The sequence below is a fragment of the Phyllostomus discolor genome, chromosome 9 (genome assembly GCF_004126475.2).
Source record: "Phyllostomus discolor isolate MPI-MPIP mPhyDis1 chromosome 9, mPhyDis1.pri.v3, whole genome shotgun sequence".
In the NCBI taxonomy this organism is placed as follows: Eukaryota; Metazoa; Chordata; class Mammalia; order Chiroptera; family Phyllostomidae; genus Phyllostomus; species Phyllostomus discolor.
Window position 1 is genome coordinate 87258042 of NC_040911.2, and position 19709 is coordinate 87277750.

General features: G+C 54.6%; 1 protein-coding gene across 7 annotated transcripts in view; it reads left to right on the forward strand.

Moving 5' to 3' along the window:
* CEP250 (centrosomal protein 250) overlaps window positions 1-13510 on the forward strand; it is a 42302-nt gene extending 28792 nt beyond the window's left edge. For 5 of the 7 annotated variants that reach the window (XM_028523688.2, XM_036009755.1, XM_036009752.1 and 2 more), the window contains 10 exons: window positions 662-1004; window positions 1539-1660; window positions 2648-2768; window positions 3809-3930; window positions 4408-7017; window positions 9570-9683; window positions 9866-10021; window positions 10521-10613; window positions 11436-11495; window positions 12867-13510. In XM_028523688.2, coding sequence (XP_028379489.1) covers window positions 662-1004; window positions 1539-1660; window positions 2648-2768; window positions 3809-3930; window positions 4408-7017; window positions 9570-9683; window positions 9866-10021; window positions 10521-10613; window positions 11436-11495; window positions 12867-13136 — 4011 coding nt within the window. In that variant the 3' untranslated portion in view covers window positions 13137-13510. The remainder of the gene's footprint in view (window positions 1-661; window positions 1005-1538; window positions 1661-2647; window positions 2769-3808; window positions 3931-4407; window positions 7018-9569; window positions 9684-9865; window positions 10022-10520; window positions 10614-11435; window positions 11496-12866) is intronic. The other 2 variants (XM_036009753.1, XM_036009754.1) reach the window with 2 other exon arrangements.
* The last annotated feature ends 6199 nt before the right edge of the window (window positions 13511-19709 follow it).

Sequence of the window (19709 nt, forward strand, 5' to 3'; positions counted from 1 at the left end):
TGGCAAGACACAGCAGGGAATAAGTACTACTCCAGATTAGGCAGGCAGAGGCAAGGGACTTCCGGGGACTCAGTCTGCTCACAGGAGGACCCCAGTGCTTGGGTGCAGAGGAAAGACGGCATTGGGAGGGGACCAGTGAGGGAGTAAGAAATAGGCAGTAAACTGCAGCAGATAAGGATCCAGACCCTGAGTTTGACCTCCAGCTCTACTGCTTCCGGGTGTGAATATCAGTTTCTTCATCTCTGAAACCAGGATGGTACGTTTCAACTATTATAGGTATGTGTAAAGTGTCATGCACACAATAGGCATTCAGTAAATGGCAGCCATTCTCGTTGTGACTGATCTCCTTAAACTCAGTGTCAGGGTCTCAGGCAGCATTCTAATCACAGCAGGGAATTGGCATAGTTGCCAGGGAGCCAGGGCCAAAGCCCATTTGCATAGCCTACACCCACGTGTCAGGAGTGAGTGGGCAGCCATGAAGGTCAGATCCTGGGTAGCGCTCATTGCAGAGCCGTCCCTACCTGCTGGGGGGGCTGAGCCTCCAGCCCTGGTCACAGTTTGCTCAGGGTCTGAGCAGGGTTGGGCCTAGGCCAGAAGGGGGGCACGGTCTGAAGAGTAGGCATCCTCTCTCTGCTCAGAGTAACTATACTTCCTCCCTCAGGTGGAATTACTGAAGCAGGAGGTGAAGGAAAAAGAGGCTGATTTTCTGGCCCAGGAAGCACAGCTGCTGGAGGAGCTAGAGGCATCTCGAGTCACAGAGCAGCAGCTGCGAGCTTCCTTGTGGGCCCAGGAAGCCAAGGCAGCCCAGCTGCAGCTGCGACTGCGCAGCACGGAGAGCCAGCTGGAGGCGCTGGCTGCAGAACAGCAGCCTGGGCACCGTGCTCAGGCGCAGCTAGCCACCCTCTATTCTGTCCTGCAGCAGGCTCTGGGGTCTGTTTGTGAGAGCAGGCCTGAGCTGAGCGGCGGGGGAGACTCCGCTCCCTCCTTCTGGGGCCCTGAGCCAGGTGAGACAGCCACCCAGGAACTCAGTCCTCTGGGCCAACGTCAGGCCTAGCTCCTAGGGAAGAAGGTAGGGAATGCAGTTCCTTAGCAAATGTCAGGGCTAAGGCCACAGACTCTGGAATCAGTCCAGTCAGCTCTGGAACCCTGCAGCTCTGCCATTTGCTAGATTGTGTGTCCTTGGGCAAGGCGCCTGTCCTCTCTGAACTTGATGTTTTCAACTATAAAATGAAGATGTTAAACGTACCTACCTCTCAGGATTTTTTTCCCCAAGGAGTTAATGAGATCAAGGAGGTAAAATAGTTCACACAGTTCCTGGCACTTATTAAATGCCTAACAAAGGACAGCTAGCGTTACCTGGTGCCCACTGCAGCGCCTGGCACGTAGGCATGCAGAAAGTGTGTGATGAATGAGCTACTTAGAAGGGCTTCCTTGAGGAGAGGAGGGATCGGTGGGAAGGCCGAGGCCGCATCTGGGGAGGCGTGGCTGTTTCCTTGCACAGTGCGGCCCAGTCAGGAGGTGTTTCCTCATTTGTCCAGACCAGAACGGATCGAGGGTCCTCTGTAAGAGAGGGCCCCTCCTGACGGCCCTCTCAGCTGAGGCGGTGGCGTCTGCCCTCCACAAGCTCCACCAAGACCTGTGGAAGACTCGGCAGGCCCGGGTATGTCTCCCTGCTCTCCTCCCTGGACCTCCTCACCTGCCCAGACAAGACTCGGGCAGCAGGTTGGCCAGTTTGCTTCCTGAGATTGGGCTGGGATGGGTTCCACCTTGGTCACCTACTCCCCGGCCACCAGGAAGCCAGCATTTGGTTTCCTGGCCTTGGTTTTGGCAGTAAAGCGGGACAAATCGTGCCTGTGTCACAGGGCTGTGCGCACAAGGTCAGTGAGGGAGTTCCATGAGCCCTGTAAACACAGAAACCCTGCACCGATGTATGGTATTGTTTTTCATCGTTGTCCTCTCAACCATGAATTGTTCTGGGTACCAAGACCTTGAAGAAAAAACCAACAAATTGAGATCCCTGAGATCTGAGGTTGCCCTTTGTAGGAACATTCTAAGCCTAAGGCTGAACTAAATGTCCTGCAAATTCAACCTCACAGGAAACCTATATCAGCCAATATGAGTGCCGCTATATGCCAGCCACTGAGCTGGGGACACGAGATGCAGAAAGACCTGATCTCTGCCCTCATGAAGGCTCATGCCCATGCCTTGGCTGAGGAGCCAAACTGCGTTCTAAGATAAAGCAGAACCGCTAGAATGAACTGGGTCAATAACAGATGTATACGATAATAGGAGGAAGGGATAATGCATTCTGACTTGAGGAAGGTTACAAGGAGGGAGAGGTGGCCTCTGAGCTAAGCTCTGAAGTAGGAGTTGAGGGAGAGGAGATGTGACCCCGAGTCAGACTTCAGCAGGAGTTCTGTTCCAAGTGACGTGGACGGGACAGAAGGGGGGTCTAGGCTCCAGTCAGCGGGAGCAGAGCTTATCATCACTTCAGGAAGCCAAGTGCACACGCGTTCAGGGGTAAATAACCCAGGAGTTAGGGAGAAGATCCTGGTCGCGGACCCACCAGGAAGAGGGTTTGGGCCCTGGACTGGGACAGCTTTGTAGGGGAAAGGAACTTGAGTTTAACCATGCCCTTTCTTCCCAGGATGACCTGAGGGACCAGGCGCGGAAGCTGGAACAGCGTCTCGCTGACAGAGAGGCTGAGAAGAGCCAGGTCCACACAGAGCTGCAGGATCTGCAGAGACAACTCGCCCAGAACTGGGAAGGTGAGAAGCTCAAGGCAGGCAGCAGGCTTTGGAGGGAGCAGAGAAAAACCGGGAAGCCCAGAAGGGGCGGGGACAGGTCTAGCAGACACTGTTTACCCAGAACTGAGAAGGTACCTAGGGCATCTCCAAAGGGGTGATGACCCCATGAACTATGTTTTAGCTTTGCGTGGCCTTTGAGGGCCCTCCTGGCTGAAGGGGTTAGGAGAAACAGATTTGATGAAGTGAGAAGTTACTAGCTAGGCTTCTGTTTTCTCTGTCTGCAGATTTAAAAGCTGGCAGCCCAGGGCCAGGACTGTGAGGACATTATAAAATTCTTTATCTTTTGTCATGTATCCATGTTACTTATTTTTATCATCTTCAATGGTGTCCTCAAAAATTATTAACCTTCAACAGTGGGATTATGGCCTGTCTGGGAGATAGCAGGAGCAGGAATCTGGAGAGAACACACCTGTGCCACAGCCAAGGGCTCAAAAGGGTGGTGATTGCTTGGGAAGAAAAGCAGAGGGGCGGGTCCTAAGGCTCCAGGCTCTGCTGTGGAAGAGAAGAAGACAACCTGAGGAGTGGGTCTGGGCCTTGAAAGTGTCCCAGAGGTTCTCCCTGGGAGCCGCCCACATAGAGCTGGGTTCTGGTGCCTTTTGCAGAAATTGTGGGGATGCGGGGCAGCCAGCAGAGCAAGCCTGGTCTCTAGGAACCTCGGCAAAATCATAGAGCTGGTGACTGGCAAGGATCTCTGACATGTTAGCTCAGCCCGGTCCGGAATCCAGGGCTGAGGATCTGTGTGATCAGGACAAGGGATCATTGGGGTGGTGCAGTATGGGGCAGTGCTGGGGCTGGGCAGCAGATACAGACACGAGTGTGGAAGCAGCCAGGAGCCCAGACAAACAGGAGCAGCTGGCAGATGGGTGATGTCTCTGAAACTGGATATAATTCTCTCCTTGGCCTTCTTCCCTTTGCTTTTGTTCCCCATTTTCCATCTGCCTCCCTCTTTCCTTCCTTCCACAACCATGGGCCTTGCTCCGCTACCTCCCTTCTTCCCAAAGAGAAATCCAAGTGGGAGAAAAAACAGAAGTCCCTGGAGTCTGAGCTGATGGAAATGCACGAAACCGTGGCATCCTTACAGAGCCGCCTGCGGCGAGCAGAGCTGCAGGGGATGGAAGCCCAGGTATGGTGGCGCTGGCTTGGGGGAGGGGGTTGCTTCAGGAGTGGTCCCTCAGGCCCCAGGCTCCAGCTCCCAGGCCCATTTTGGTCTGTGGTCCTGCCGCATCCATATGCAGTGCCCAACTTCCTTCAGTAGCGTCTGTTTCTCTGGCTGTTCCCACATCCCTGAGGGCCATTATCAAGGCCCTAGTGAATCCTCCTTCAATTATTTTTCTGAATTGAGGTTGAAAATTTTGCCCCTTGCCCCCAAAGCCCAGAGTCTGGGGTGGCTCTTTTGCACCAGGCTTTCTCCTCTGGCCATGGTAGAGCCCTCGGACACGGTTAGGGATGTTCTTTCGTTAGCTTAAGTGGAATGCGTGAGTTCTTTTGGTCCAAGTCCCTGGCAATACTGGTGCTGCAAAGCAAGGAAAGGAAGGGCCTGTGTCACAGTGATGGTGTCAAGGAAGTGTTGTCCAAGGTGGCTATGCATCTTGTTTTCCAGAATGAGCGGGAGTTACTTCAGGCAGCCAAGGAGAACCTGACGGCCCAAGTGCAGCATCTGCAAGCATCTGTCGCAGAAGCCAGGGCTCAGGCGAGTGCTGCTGGGGTCCTGGAAGAAGACCTGCGAACTGCTCGCTCAGCCCTGAAACTGAAAAATGAGGAGGTGGAGAGTGAGCGCGAGAGAGCCCAGGCTCTGCAGGAGCAAGGCGAGCTGAAGGTGGCCCAGGGGAAGGCTCTGCAGGAGAATCTGGCTATCCTGGCCCAGGCCCTCTCCGAAAGAGATGGGGAAGTGGAGGCTTTGCAGGAAAGGATCCAGGAACTGGAGAAGCAGCGGGAAATGCAAAAGGCGGCTTTGGAATTGCTGTCTCTGGACCTAAAGAAGAGGAACCAAGAGGTGGATCTGCAACAGGAACAGATTCAGGAGCTGGAGAGGTGCAGATCTGTTTTGGAGCATCTGCCCATGGCCGTCCAGGAGCGAGAGCAGAAGCTGACTGTGCAGAGGGAACAGATCCGAGAGCTCGAGAAGGATCAAGAGACGCAGAGGAATGTCTTGGAGCATCAGCTTCTAGAACTCGAGAAGAAGGACCAACTGATCAAATCCCAGGAAGGACAGATTCAGGACCTGAAGAAGCAGCTGGTCACGCTGGAGTGCCTGGCCCTGGAACTAGAGGAAAACCATCACAAAATGGAGTGCCAGCAAAAGGCAATTGAGGAGCTGGAGGGCCAGAGGGAAATGCAGAGGGTGGCTCTGACCCACCTTACACTGGACCTAGAAGAGAGGAGCCAGGAGCTGCAGGTGCACAGCAGCCAGATCCAGGAGCTGGAGAGCCACAGCAGCCTTCTGGCAAAGGAGCTGCAGGAGAAGGACCAGGAGGTGAAATCCCAGCGAGAACAGATCGAGGAGCTGCAGAGGCAGAAGGAGCGTCTGACCCAGGACCTCCAGAGGAGGGACCAGGAGATGGTGCTGCAGAAGGAGAGGATTCAGGTCCTAGAAGATCAGAGGACACTGCAGACCAAGCTCCTCGAGGAGGACCTGGAACAGATCAAGCTGTCCTTGAGAGAGCGAGGCCGGGAGCTGACCTCTCAGAGGCAGCTGATGCAGGAGCGGGCAGAGGAGGGGAAGGGCCAGAATAAAGCACAGCGAGGGAGCCTGGAGCACCTGAAGCTGATCCTGCGTGATAAGGAGAAGGAGGTGGAGTGCCAGCAGGAGCGTATCCAGGAACTTCAGGAGCACAAGGGCCAGCTGGAGCAGCAGCTCCAGGGCCTCCACAGGAAGGTGGGTGAGACCAGCCTACTCCTGACCCAGCGAGAGCAGGAGATCGTGGTCCTGCAGCAGCACCTGCAGGAAGCCAGGGAACAGGGGGAGCTGAGAGAGCAGTCACTCCAGGGTCAGCTAGAAGAGGCCCAGAGAGCCCTGGCCCAGAGGGGCGAGGAGCTGGAGGCCCTGCAGCAGCAGCAGCGGCAGGCCCAGGGGCAGGAGGAGAGCGTGAAGGAAGAGGCAAGCGCCCTGCAGAGAGCTCTGGAGCAGGCCCACATGACACTGAAAGAGCGGCAGGGAGAGCTTGAGGACCACAAGGAACATGTGCAAAGGCTCCAGGAAGAGCTGGAAATGGAGGGACGGCAGGTACAGGCCCTGGAGGAGGTGCTGGGAGACCTGAGGGCGGAGTCTCGGGAGCAAGAGCAGGCTCTATTGGCCCTGCAGCAGCAGCTTGCGGAGCGGGAGCAGGAACACGAGGCGGAGGCCAGGGCCCTGCAGGACAGCTGGCTGCGGGCGAAGGCGATGCTCAAGGAGCAGGACCAGGAGCTGGAGGTCCTGCGGGTGGAGAGCCAGTCCTCCCAGCAGCAGCAGGAGACTGCCCAGGGCCAGGCAGAGGCTCTGCAGGAGGCCCTCAGCAAGGCTCAGGCTGCCCTTCAGGAGAAAGAGCAGCATCTCCTTCGGCAGGCAGAACTGAGCCACAGCCTGGAGGCCAGCGCATCTACCCTGCAGGCTGCCCTGGACTCCTGCCAGGCACAAGCCCGGCAGCTGGAGGAGGTCCTGAGGAAGCGGGAAGGTGAGATCCAGGACCGGGACCTCCGGCACCAGGCAGCCGTGCAGGAGCTGCAGCAGGCACTTGCACAGAGGGACGAAGAACTGAGGTGTCACAAGAAGCAGAGGCAGCTGCTGGAGAAGTCTCTGGCCCAGAGGCTCCGAGAGGATGTGATCCAAGAGACACAGAACCTGGGGTCGGAGAGAGAAGAGGAAGAGATGAGGGGCCTTCGTGAGAGCCTCAGGGAGCTCCAGCTGACTCTAGCACAAAAGGAAGAGGAGATTCTGGAGCTGAGGGAGCAAAGGAAGAATCTGGAGGACTCAGCCCACAACCACAAAGCCTCCCCATTGGAGGAGCCCTCCACAAAGTTGGACTCTGCAGGACCCAGGCTGCAGCAGGAGCTGGAGCGACTGCAGAAAGCCCTGAGGCAGACGGAGGCCCAGGAGATTGAGTGGAGGGAGAAGGCGCAGGACTTGGCGCTGTCCCTGGCCCAGAGCAAGGCCAGTGTCAGCAGTCTGCAGGAGGTGGCCATGTTCCTCCAAGCCTCTGTGCTGGAGCGGGACTCAGAACAGCAGAGGCTGCAGGTGAGTCGTTCAGCAGGTTGTCAGCACCGGTGGGCAGAGCCCTGTGTGGCTGAACTCAGGGGCTGCCTGCCACCCTGCACTTGTGGCCCCTCAGGGTATGGGAGAGCTGAGATCACAAGCACCTCAATGTGAGTGGAATCCAGGTCACTGTGCCAGTCTGTGGGGATGCAAAGAGAATAGGACACTCACAGTCCCTGCCCTCATAGAGCTCCCGGTCTAGTGAATAACCAATTAGAACATAGTGCTGAATTGTAATCAGTGCCTCATTGGGGGACTTTTGTGTGCTCTGAGCATACTAGAGGGACACCCGCCTTTTCCTGGGGGTGAGTCCCAAGCCGCTTCCTGGTAAAAGTGGTGTTTAAGGTTAGATCTGAAGGGACCAGCGAGGAACTAGCCAAGTGCAGGACGAGGAGGCACCTTCTGGGTAAGACGAAGAACATGGAGCATCTGTGTGGGGAATTCAGGCTCCTGGAGCGATGAGGAGGAGTTGCCAAGAGAGGACTGCAGGGGCCCGATCATTCAGGGCTTGTAAGTCAAGTTAATGAGGGGGACAACCAGAGGGAACTGGACAAAGGGTTCGGGGCAGGGGAGGGATGTGATCAGACACACGGTTCAGGAAGGTCACACAGGCTACTGTGCAGAGCAGCAGTAGACCTGGGAGCCCCAACTGGGAGGCTGTGCCAGACGGCAGGGGAGAGAGGGAGACCGGAGGGAGGAAGTGCGGGTGGGGGCACGTGGGTGGTGGACCCATGTGGGTGGTGGACCCAGGTGATCACGGGACATCAGACAGGTGATTGGCTAAGAGGCTGGGGAGTAGAGAAAGGATGGAAAGAAATCAGACCCCAGGTGTCTACTCACTGAGGTGCAGAAAGACGGGTTTGGGGAAGAGGAACGGAATGATGGTTTGGTTTGGAAATGGAGTGAGGTGCCTGTGGGCCACGCAGGGGGAGATGTCCAGTGGGCAGATCTGCGAAGTGCTCTGGAGTTGAAGGATGCGACTGAGACTAGAGAGGCTTTGGAGTCATCAGCCGTTGGGAATAAGTGGGCTCCTCAGTGGAATGATGAGTGAGGAAGGAAGTGGACCTGAAGGTGTAACATGTAACCTCAAGGTCAGGGCCGTGGCTTAGTCATCTCTGCACCCCTCGCACTGAGCACAAGGCCTGCACAGGGCAGGCAGTCAGGGAAACTGGGCCAGCCGTTGGACCAAGAGAGGCACTGTCTCTCTTGCCAAGAGGAACCAAGCCCATTTTTCCTGGGAGATAAATGCTGCATCCTCGTGCTGAGCCCAGAGAACCCCTTCATCATCTCAGGCACACAGCTCTGCAGGGACGTGGCTTCTGGGAGCCCCCAGTGCTCTGCTCTGGTTAAAGGGCAATGTGCAGAGAAGGGTTACGTTTATGAGCTTTGGAGTCAAGTTCCTGGGTTTGCAATATACAGTTCTGCAGCTTGTTAGCTGCATGACCCTAGGTTAGTGCCTTCACTTCTCTGACCTCTGTTGGCTTTCTCATGGATAGAATAGGGAATGATGGTACCAGCCCCAGAGTGCCGTTTTGTGTATGAAATGAGGTAGTGGGTATGAAGCGCACAGGAAGGAAGCATTCAGTAAGTGAAACAAGGCCATTCTTGTAGACACAGAAAAAGTAAGGTGTACAGCTGGACAGGAAGGCGCTTCCTGCCCACGTCGTTGGGTTACAAGCCGTGTTCACTCAGTGTGGCTCCAGGCAGGGTCTCCCGCCACACCCACTCGAGGGGTGTACCTTTCAGGTGCAGCCCTTCCTTGTGGTGGTGCCATTTTTTATTTTAAGCTTTTAATGTACTGGGCATTGTTACTGTCACTTCCTTCCACAACAAGCCTGAAGAGTAGGAACTGCTATTATCTTCATTTTATCATCGAGGAATGACAGTTCAGAGGCTGAATAGCTCATCCAAGGTTATCCAGCTAGTAAATGGCAGAAGCAGAATTAGATCCAAGCGGTCTTCTCACTGTGACGCTCGTCCTCTCCCCGGCAGCCTCCCCCCGCAGGTGCACACGCACCTTGTCTCTCTCCGCGCCCGTTCCGGTTGATGGAACACAGGGGGCCTGGAGCAGGTCTGGCACTAGGTTCCGCATTTACCTAAAGGGATGTAACTCCAAAGGTTTGATCTCTGCTTCACGGAGCATGTAGTCACTTGACAAATGAGGAAACTGGGTTTGGAGAGAGCGCATCTCCCGACCAAAGTCATCTAGCCTGTAAGTGGTAACGTAGTACTGGGTCTGTGTGGCTCCGAAGTCCAGGCTGTCTCCCCAGCGCTCCACGTTATTGCTTAGCTTACAGCAGGTCTAAAACGAGACAGGCTGGGTCCTAGCCCACCGTATGTCCTTGGGCAGATCCCTCTCTGCTCCTTTGTTTTATCCATCTGTAAGATGAGGGTTCTGCACCGGAAGAGCTCAGAGGCTCCAGGACACAAAAGGTTGTACCCTGATGAGAGCTCTGAACTGAGGACAGAGGGTGGAATGAACCTGGATGTGAGGTTGCCATGACGTGATTTTGTTCCACACCCTGATGCCCCAGGATGAGCTGCAGCTCACCAGACAGGCTCTGGAGAAGGAGCGGCTCCACAGCCCCAGCCCGGCCAGCAGAGCAGAACCGGGGCCCAGAGGAGAGGTGGGTGTACTGCTGGGGGAGGTGAGTGGGGCCCTGGTGGGAACCGATGGCCCAAGGGGGAACTCCTGCCCGGGGGCTTGTCCTCCTCTCTTGGGAACTGTATCTGGAATCCCAGACCTGCTGGTTTGGTCCCTTTACCCCTGTACCTGTTCCCCACCTGGCTATGGGGCTGCCCAGGGGAGATTCAAAGCCCTCTCCCACAGGTCTCAGGAGTGGAGGGTGAACCTAGTGCTGGGATGGAGGAGAAGCAGCCATGGGGACAAAGGCTGGAGCAGCTGCAGCAGGTGGTGGCGCAGCTGGAGGTGGACCGGAGCAGGCTGCAGCGCCACAACGCCCAGCTGCGGGCCGCCCTAGAGCAGGTAACTTCTGTCCTCAGCTCCCTCCTTCGGGGTCCGGTGGGCATGATCCCTACTTCTGGTGCAGCCCCCAGAGCCGGGGCTGGTAATTCACCCAAGGGTCAAATTCAGCTGCTGCCTACTTCTGAAAATAAAGTTCTATGGGAACACAGTCATGCCCAATCATTCACGAATTGTCTACAGCTGCTCACAGGCCACAGTAATGGAGCTGAGTAGTTGCAACAGAGATCAAGAGGCCCACAAAGCCCAAATACCACGGAAATGTTTGCTGACCCTTGCTCCGAAGGCCTGAGAGGCCGGCCCTGCCTCTCCAGCCCAGAGCACTTCCCCGCACTCAGGGCTGTCCCAGCGTGTGCTCCCCGCAACCAGAAGCGCAGCTTCCCAGGACTGCTGGCCCCTTACACGCAAACCCACACACGCACCGGCCTTCTCTTAAAGAAGGCGGCTCTGCACCAGCGCCAGCGCCAAGCCACGCCCTGACTTCTCACTTGTATCCTGGCAGGTGGAGCGGGAGCGGAGGAAGCTGAAGAGGGATTTCCTGCGTGCATCGCGGACAGGGGACAGCGAAGCCACAGCATCGTCACCCACACCTCAGGTTTGTCATCACTTTTCATTGACTGCAGCATCAGGAGAGTCCACCCCTGGCCACCAGAAAGAGCCCTCTGCAGTGCCTATCCAAGGCTGCCCTTTCGAGGGGCAACAGCTGCTTCCAGCAATCCAGGGAGCCCCTCCTGACAGGGTTCTGCCCCAGCCAGCCCTGCTCAGTCTGTCCGGGACCCAGGAAGGAAGCCCAGCATCTGGGGGTGGGGCGGGGTCAAGGCCAGCCGCCCTGCATTCCCAGGAACTCCACCTTCACTGAGGTCTACTCTTCCTGCTCCCAGAGCTGAGCTTGATAGCAGCTTTGCAGACTGCATTGCCCCTTGAAATATTGAATTTGCAAGATTAGTGTCCACGTTATTTCTTGGGGCCAGAGTCCCTTTTGAGGGGGTAAGGAATTTGGGCAGGACTTCCCAAACTGGCATGCTTTCAGCTGAGTTATGCCCATCGGTAGACAGCCCGGCCCCCTGGTGGGCAGAGACTGTTTCTGGTGGCGGTGCATCTCCCAGCTTTCTGTCCGCCTTCCTTTAATAAGAGCTTCCCAATGGCAGGCACCTGGTCTTGCTTCCCCTCTGCATCACAGCCCAGGGCTAGCACAGAGTGGTGCATGGTGTGCTCCTGTACATGAAAAAGTGGCTCCCAAACCCACTGCCATCCGCGCCCTTCAGAAGCTCAGCGTCAGGTCCCCGCAGACATCACCCGTTGGGCTGGTTTGGGTTTTGCCCTGGGCCCCAGGATGGTGGCGAGCCAGCTGAGGGTGGCCACAGAACCCCCAGGGTGGGAGGCCTCTTCCACCAAGAATGGCGTTTGCCTTCCACAGAATGGAAGAGGACAGAAGGGCTCCTCAGAGGCCAAGTACGTGGCTGAACTGCAGAAAGAGGTACGTCCTAGAAGGATCTGTTTTCTAAGCCCCCTTTCCCTCCCTTGCACTCAGGCAACCGGCTTTACGTCCGCCGTGTGCTTGGCCCGTTAGGAACCTCCCACAGGGGGAGCGGAGACAGTTCCCACCTCGGAGAACTTCAGTCTGCGTGGGAGACAGCCCAGTTCTAACTCGCCCTCCCACGTGGGCGGGGCGGGAGCGGGAAGAAAGCGTGTTCCCCGCCCGGCCCCAGACCTCCAGGTTCCTACCCAGGCAGGGAGAGGATGGGGAAGAGGACGGAGCAGCAGAAGAGTCCGGGAGCACAGACTAGAGCGAGCGGGAGTCTCCGGCCTCCTCTGCCCTCCCCTGCGCCCTCGCAGGCAGGGCTGCGGCCAGCACGCCGGGCAGAGCAGCCCGGCCCCAGGGTCCGCCGAGGCCCTCAGAGCTCAGGTCGAGCTGCCACACTCAGGGAAACTGTACAGGACGCCTGCTTGCCTCTCAGGCCTCACGAAAGGTCCCCCTGTCACCCAAGGCCCAGGAATAAAAAGAACTGTGGAATGTTCACTGCTGAGCCTGTTTTAGAAATCTGTAGTCACTCCTGGCAGTGCCTGACTGTAGAGCTAGACCTGAGCTATTCCTTTGAATTCATACAAGACAGCCCCTGAGACAGGGCCGGGGTTAGGATGAGGCAAGAGAGGCACCTTGGGAGTAGAACTTGGGAGCCCCTAGCTGTCGCCCTGGAGTACCCCCTTAAATCTTGGTGCCCCAGGGGCCTCTCTTGCCCCACCCTCGTCCTGTGTGCACCCAGAGCTCCCAGCACCTCACCTCCTGGCAGTCTCAGTGTGCCCGTCTGAGGGGTGGGGGGAGGGTTAGTCGGGGATTCTCAACCCTGGCTGCACGTCAGAGCCACCTCGGGGGCTTTGGAAAAAAAACACTGGAGCCCAGGCTTCGCCCCAGTCTAACAAAGTCAGAATAGTTCTCAAAAGCTTCCAAAAAGGACACGATAGAACTTTCTGCAGAGATTAAAATATTCTGTATCTTGACTGGGATAGCAGTACGTGGGTATGTACCATACATTGTCAAATTCATCAAGACATGCACTCAAAACCTTGGCGTTTTTACATGTGAGTTATCCCCCAGTAAAGGTGAAGAATACTTTTGTTGTTCAAGCTCCCTACTTGAGTCTCCTGTACAGCCAGGGTTGACGGTCACTGGATTCTGTGATTCCCAGGGCCCCCCCGAAAAACGCTGTAAAGTCTGATCCTGAGGCGCATAGATGTGGTAAAGTTGGTTCCAGCGCTGGTCTGGCAGCCACAGGAGCAGAGCAGGAAGAGTCGGGGCAGCTTCAAGACCCTCACCTGCTTGCTCTCTCTTGGTTTTCCTGCCCACCAGGTGGCCCTGCTGAGAGCCCAGCTGGCCTTGGAGCGGAAGCAGAGGCAGGACTATATCGCTCGCTCGGTCCAGACCAGCCGCGAGCTAGTGGGCCTGCACCACAGCCTCTCCCACTCCCTTCTCGCTGTGGCCCAGGCCCCTGAGGCCACTGTCTTGGAGGCTGAGACCCGCAAGCTGGACGAGTCTCTAACTCAAAGTCTGACATCCCCGGGGCCAATCCTGCTATGCTCCAGCCCCAGCCCCAGCGCTTCACAGGCCACCTCCAGGTAGCAGCCTCGGCCGGGGCAGGATGCAGGCCAGCCTGGGGCACACAGACGACCGCTGGCTGTGGAGTGGGTCGTGGCTCCTCCACACCAGCTGCAGGATCGCCAGAGGAAAGGTCAGCTCTGCCATCCAGCCTGGGAGCCCCAGGTCAGCTGGCGTTCCCGGGATGAGAGTAGGAACCCTGCAAGGCTGCGGGAAGGCCCCAGCCAGCGTGGGAATGAGGCACGGAACTCCCACCCTCGAGCCTGCAGAGTCACCCAGAGGGGTGCCTGGCCCCGGCCAAGGGCTTGTACCGCCTGTCGTCTAGAATTTGTTATCCCAGCCCTTTGCCCTCGTTTTCACCTTCCCTTCAACAATAAACCTTGGATCTTAGCATCTGCTCTCTGTTGCCGTCTCTACCTGTGTCGCTGGGCGGTAGCGGCACCAAGGGCATCTGAAGGGAGACTTTACCAAAGATTCCCATCAGGTGGCATGAACGTGTCATCTGCCTGCATTCCGATAGAGAAGGATTCCAGAAGATGCAAGGGAAAGCCCCTGTCCGCAGGGAGCTGGAATCCGACTGCCAAGGGCGGACGACACCATCATCGAGTCAGACAGTTCTGTGTGCGGGTGAGAAGCGCTGCAGGAATTCCAGGCGCTGAGGAAGGAAGGCCTGAGCTGGAGGGGTGTTGGGAGGGGCGCCCAGCACACTGGGGAGAAGGCTGGTCTGCCCTCAGCAGCTTGCTGGGGCAGAGGCAGGGTGGGCTGGAAGGGAATTAGGGAGAGCCCTGGGATCTAGGTCTGGACTCCGGGGTAAGGAGCAGCCCTTGTCTGTCCTCTGCTTAAACATATCCTGGGGCTTCAAAGACACTGAGTTGACCTGTGGCTAAAGTCAGTCTCTGAAATTTAGAAGGTCGGTCTGGTCTCATTCCCCATCTGCTCTGGGTGAACGTCCACGGGGTGTCCCTTCCTGGGCATAGCAGCTGGAACCAACTCCGGTCCCCTGTGGTCCAACCAGGAGTCACGCTGGTAGGGAGCAGAGGCAGGCGTGGCGCCTGTCACCCACAGCTGGCCCCGGTGGAGGCAGTCTGGACTGACGTCTGCAGTTCACAGGCTTAAGACCCGTCATAGGCAGCTTCCTCAAAACCTAAAGGAGAACAGTGTTCTTTAAAGAAGCAGAGCGTGACCTTCCTCGGGTGCTCCAGCCATAATCAGGAATTCCTCTCACCCAGGTTCGAGGATGGCGCCAAGGCCCAGCTAAGACTGTGGGGTTGAGAGCAGCACCCCACACACCCAGACCTACTTACTTGGGGCTGAGGCCCCGTCGTGTCCTGTTGCACCGCGCACAGTGGGACTGGAGCTGTTCACAACTGCTGGAGTTCTGTTCCCCAGACCCACGCACGGGACTGAACCCCAGGCACCTAGTGAAAAGATAGTTCAGAACCCCCCAGAGCGAGGTGTGGGGCCCTGGAGATGTAGGCCTGGGTCCTGCCTCCAGTCAGATTCTCTGTGGCTCAAAACCCTCACCCGGCCTTTTCCGTGCCGGGACTTCTCAGGGACAGACAAGACTCCTCCTGGTTCCTTCTTTGACCTCCTGCTCTGGTTTTGTAGCTTCAAGGCTGACAGGGGGACCGTTTTCACCTTGGAGTTTCTTCTCAGAACTGTTATTGATAGGTCATAAGCCAAGGCCTTAAGCCTCTCATACCTAGTGGGAGCAAGGGAGAGCGCTTCCAGCAGATGGAAGGTATTTTAGAGGGAGGGGATGCAACTCAGAGACCAGGACCTCTGGAGACAGGGGGTCCCCAACTCCATCAGGAGCTCAGGGCCCACCCGGGAGCTCCGGTCAAACCAGGGAGGCACCCTGTCGGTGGAGGCAGGCTCTGCAGAGGTGCCTGGTAAGCAGCCTCAGAGCCTCCAAAAGCACCTGTGGAGGTGGGGATACCTCAACCACAAAAGCACCAAGGCGATGTTCACCCAAAGTTCAACGTTCAGCAACGTTCACCAAGACTGCATGCTGGTGTCAGCCCCTGGGACACGTCCCTTATCAGGCAGCTGGTTGGTTTAGTTTGGTCTTAGGACAGATGACACTTCCCGCTGCACTCCCTCCCCCACACACGCAATGCCTCACCTCCTACCTTTGGACTCGTTAACCACCCACTCGCTCCCAGAGCTGAGGAAAGAGTGGCTGAGCTCTCTGCAAACATGCAGGCCTGAAGAGCAGGGGCAACGGTGGGCTGGGGCAGGGAGGAGGCCGAAGCGGGGGCTGTCGGTGTGCTCCAAGCAATGATACCCCTCTGTGGGTGTGGGCACAGCAGGGCAGGGGCGGGCACAGCAGGGCAGGGGCGGGCCCAGCTCTGCTCACCACACTTGGAATTGGGCAAGGGAGGAGGAAGAACAAGAACATGGGGTCTCCGGCCTCGGGCCCTGGGGCCTTGGAATGTACTCTGTCTACCCTACTGGGGCCAGAGTTCACCTAGGCCCCGAAGGAAGTGCGGATGGGAAGTGAGGCATCTCCAGAGAAGAAAGGACTCAGCTCCCTGGCCCCGCTGATCTCACTCAGTTCATTTACGTCAGCAGCCTTTGTTGCCAATGCCCCCGGCTCTTTAGGTGTCTTCATAGGGCCTGAGGCATGACACCAGTGGGAGGAGGGCTTGGAGGTAAAACGTTGGGTGGGTCGGGGTCAGCAGAGGGAGGCGAGGCCCTGCTGAGGCCCGACGGTGTCCCTCTGAGCGGCGGTGCTCTCCCGCCGTTCCCAGCGCTGGTCATGGGTGTGAGGCAGGGAGAGGGATAATTGCTGTTCAGATTGGGTTCTTCTCTAATTACTGGTAGTCGTGGAGGTGAGGGAGCGGGAGGCCCTTATTCAGTGCCTGCGAATCTGCACATTGCTCCTACCCCTCCTGTCTTGCTTCTTGTCATCGTCCCTCCACTACCTGAATATTCCAGCCCTGGCGGTCAGATCCACGAGTCTAAGGCTTGTTGCTAGCCAAGAGTAGTCTCCCATTCGAGCCGGCTTCTTTTCTCACCTCTTACTACTGCATTAGCACTCCACGAGTCATGTCTTTGGACACCACTCTCTCCCCTGAGTAAGGGCCCAGCAGCTTACTGCCCCACCCCAAATAGCAAAATTTTGTGCCTGAGATAGGATGGGCTGGTTGCTGCCCGCTGCGGCTAATCCAGCTTTTCATTCATTCGGCAAATACTCATTAAACCTGTGTGTCACGAAGCCCCACAACAGGCACTGAAGGGGTAAGTTCATCTTTAGGGGAGACAGAGCCTGGACACGGGCACCAGCAGAATGCCCTGAATGCCCAGAGGAGACACACTGCACTCAGGATGAGGCCCGGGGAAGCATCACAGAACATCCTAGAGGAAGAGGGGGCTTGAGGGCCCTTCCAAAGTATGTGTCCAGCCGATTGGCTGTCCTGGGTGTATGAAGTCCAGGGTGCACCTGCAGGTCCTGGGAGCAAAGGCAGGCTCTTGGAGTTGTACCAGCTAGCATCGTTCAGGTTAGACCTTTCCGACCGAAGAGCAGAAACATTGCGCACAGGCGAGCATCAAAGCCGTTCACAACCTAAAACCCCTCATTATGGCTCCGTCCCTGTCCTAAGGGCAAGTGGCAACCTGACTGAAGCACCAAGTGCTGGGGAAAGCAGGAAGCTACAGCCACAGACTCCACCGCATCTCACGGCCCTGGGAGCCTCCTCAGCCCTCCTCACCACTCCTCCTTCCAACACTCCCCCTCTTGTCTCCACGGCTGCCTGTTGTGCCGTACAGGGCGCTCTGCTGAGGAGGCTGAGAGGAGGGAGGGGAGGGGTGGCATCTGGTTTGTCCTGTGACCTCCCTGGAGAAGGGTGGATGCCCAGTGGGGTCCTTCATGCCAGCCCCATTATATCAGGGACCCTGCCGCACAAGTCACAGTGTGAGTTCCTGTATGTTGGCTTTGTGGATTAGACTGCCTTCACCTTGGCATTCAGCCTGGGGTCCAGCTGGTAAGGGAGGACTTGGAAATCAAGTGTAATGGAGACAAGAATGAAAGGGGCAAGAATATGTGCCAAGGCTGATGTGGCGGCTTTGAGAGGAGCGCCATCTGGTCCCACTGCAGGGCTGCTAAGCATGAGGCAGAGAGGGGAAAGGAAGAGACTTCGGTCCCTCTTGAGAAAAGAATCTACACGAAAACTTTATAATGTGGTTGAAAGTAACTATCTACCCAACCAAACTTTTTTTTGGTGGAGGTTCTTTTTATTTATTTCAAATGAAACAATTGCATCCACATAGTTTAAAAATTAAATAGAAAAGAAGGCAGCAATTTCCCACCCCATGCTTTCCCAGCCTCTCTCCAGGGGCAACCAGTGTTTTTTTTTTTAACTGTCTATAGTGGCTAACTTCATTCCTCTGAATAATGTGTGTATAAAGCCGTAATGGGCTCAGCGTCTGGGACAAGGTGGTGCCGGGTAGCTTCACTGGCCACACATCTGGGGCTTCTTGGAATCTGGCGCCTAGCTTGACAGCAAGTTCACCTTAGTGCCCTTGGGGAGGTGGTAAATGTGCTCTCGGTTGTAAGAGGGATATTTGTGTTTTGTTAGGTTGTATGTGTTTGCTGGAGGTAGTAGATATTTGTTTTGGATATAATTAAGTGCGGCTATTTGGTTATCTCGAACTACTGTTTCTACCAAGAAGGCAGGGTAAATGCTCCCCCTCCAGCTGATGTACTAAGTCTCCTCCAGTGAGTTGTTTTTATTTCTCTTTGCGTATCATTATAGTACCAAGGATTTTTATATATTCACTGTGATTCTCTCATGACAATTGATACTTGTGATTCTCAAAATGTCCCATGTTTAATGTTCAAGTTGGCCTTGTATTTTTCTTGTCCAGACCTGGAATCTTTTAGTGGAAAAAAAGATTTAGAAAGTAAAATCACAGTTCCAGGATTGATTGTTGTTACTGGGATGTTATGATGTTTAGACTATTTAGATGACAGAACAGAAAGTGTTTTTTGAAAATTAAGTTCAAGGTGGTTGATGGTTGCACAACAATATGAATGTACTTAATGCTACAGAACTATGCAATTTATAATGGTTCAGAATCCCTGGCTGGTGTAGCTCAGTGGATTGAGTGTGAGCCTACAAACCAAAGAACCGAAGGGTTGCCTGTTCAATGCCCAGTCCGGGCACATGTCTGGGTTGTGGTTTGCATAAGAAGCAACCACACATTGATGTTTCTCTCCCTCTCTTTCTCTCTCTCTTCCCCTCTGTCTAAAAATAAATAAATAAAATCTTTAAAAAAAAACTTTATTTGAATAAATAAATAAATTAAATGGTTCAAATGGCTAAAGCAACTCACCCTGGCTGATGTGGCTCAGTGGACTGAATGCCAGCCTGCAAACCAAAGGGTCATTGGTTCAATTCCCAGTCAGGGCACACGCCTGTGTTGCAGGTCAGGTGCCCAGTAGGGGGCACGTGAGAAGCAACCACACATTGTTTCTCTACCTCTCTCCCTCTCTCCCTTCCTTCCCTTCTGTCTAAAAATAAATAAATAAAATCTTTTAAAAAATGGCTAGAGCAACTCATCTGAAAATTTATATGAAACCACAGAAGATCCCAAGTAGCCAATTAATCTTGAAATGGGAGATAGCCTACGTCCTGGTTTCAAACTATACTACAAAGCTATAATAATCAAAATAGTATGGTAATGACATAAAAACATATATAGACCACTGGAATAGAATAGAATGCCCAGAAATAAATCTTCACTTATATGGTCAATTAATCTTCAATAAAGCAGACAAGAATATACAATAGGATACCTTTTTCAATAAGTGGTGTTGGAAAACTGGACAGATACATACAAAAGAGAAAGAAGGAAAGAAAGAAAGAAAGAAAGAAAGACAAGGAGGGAGGGAGGGAGGGGACCATAGTTTTATAATTGTATTATACTATATGCAAAAAAAAAAAGCAAAACCTCCAAATGGATTAAAGTCAGATCTGAAACCATAAAACTCCTAAAAGAAAATAGGCAGTAATTTTTTTTACATCAGTCTTAGCAATATCTTTTTGGCTATGTCTCTTTGGGCAACAGCAACAAAAGCAAAAATAATGGGACTGTTTCAGACTAAAGGTTTTTGTACAGCAAGGGAAACCACCAACAAAACAAAAAGACAACCTACTGAATGGGAAAAGATGTCTGATAAGGGATTAATATCAAAAATATGTAAGGAACACCTTATGCCAAAAAAACAAATGATCCAGTTTAAAAATGGGCAGAAGACCTGAATAAACATTTCTCTTTTTTTAAAGATTTTTTAAAAGATTTTATTTATTTATTTTTAGAGAGAGGGGAAGGGAGGGAGAAAGAGCATGAGAGAAACATCAATTGGTTGCCTCTCATACACCGCTAGCTGGGCAACACAGGCATGTGTCCTGATCGGGAATTGAACCTACAACCTTCTGGTTCACAGGCTGGAGCTCAATCCACTGAGCCACACCAGCCAGGGCTAAATAAACATTTCTCAAAGAAAACATAGAGGTGGCAATAGGCATATGAAAAGATGTTCAACATCTCTAATTATCAGAGAAATGGAAATCTAAACCACGATATCATCTC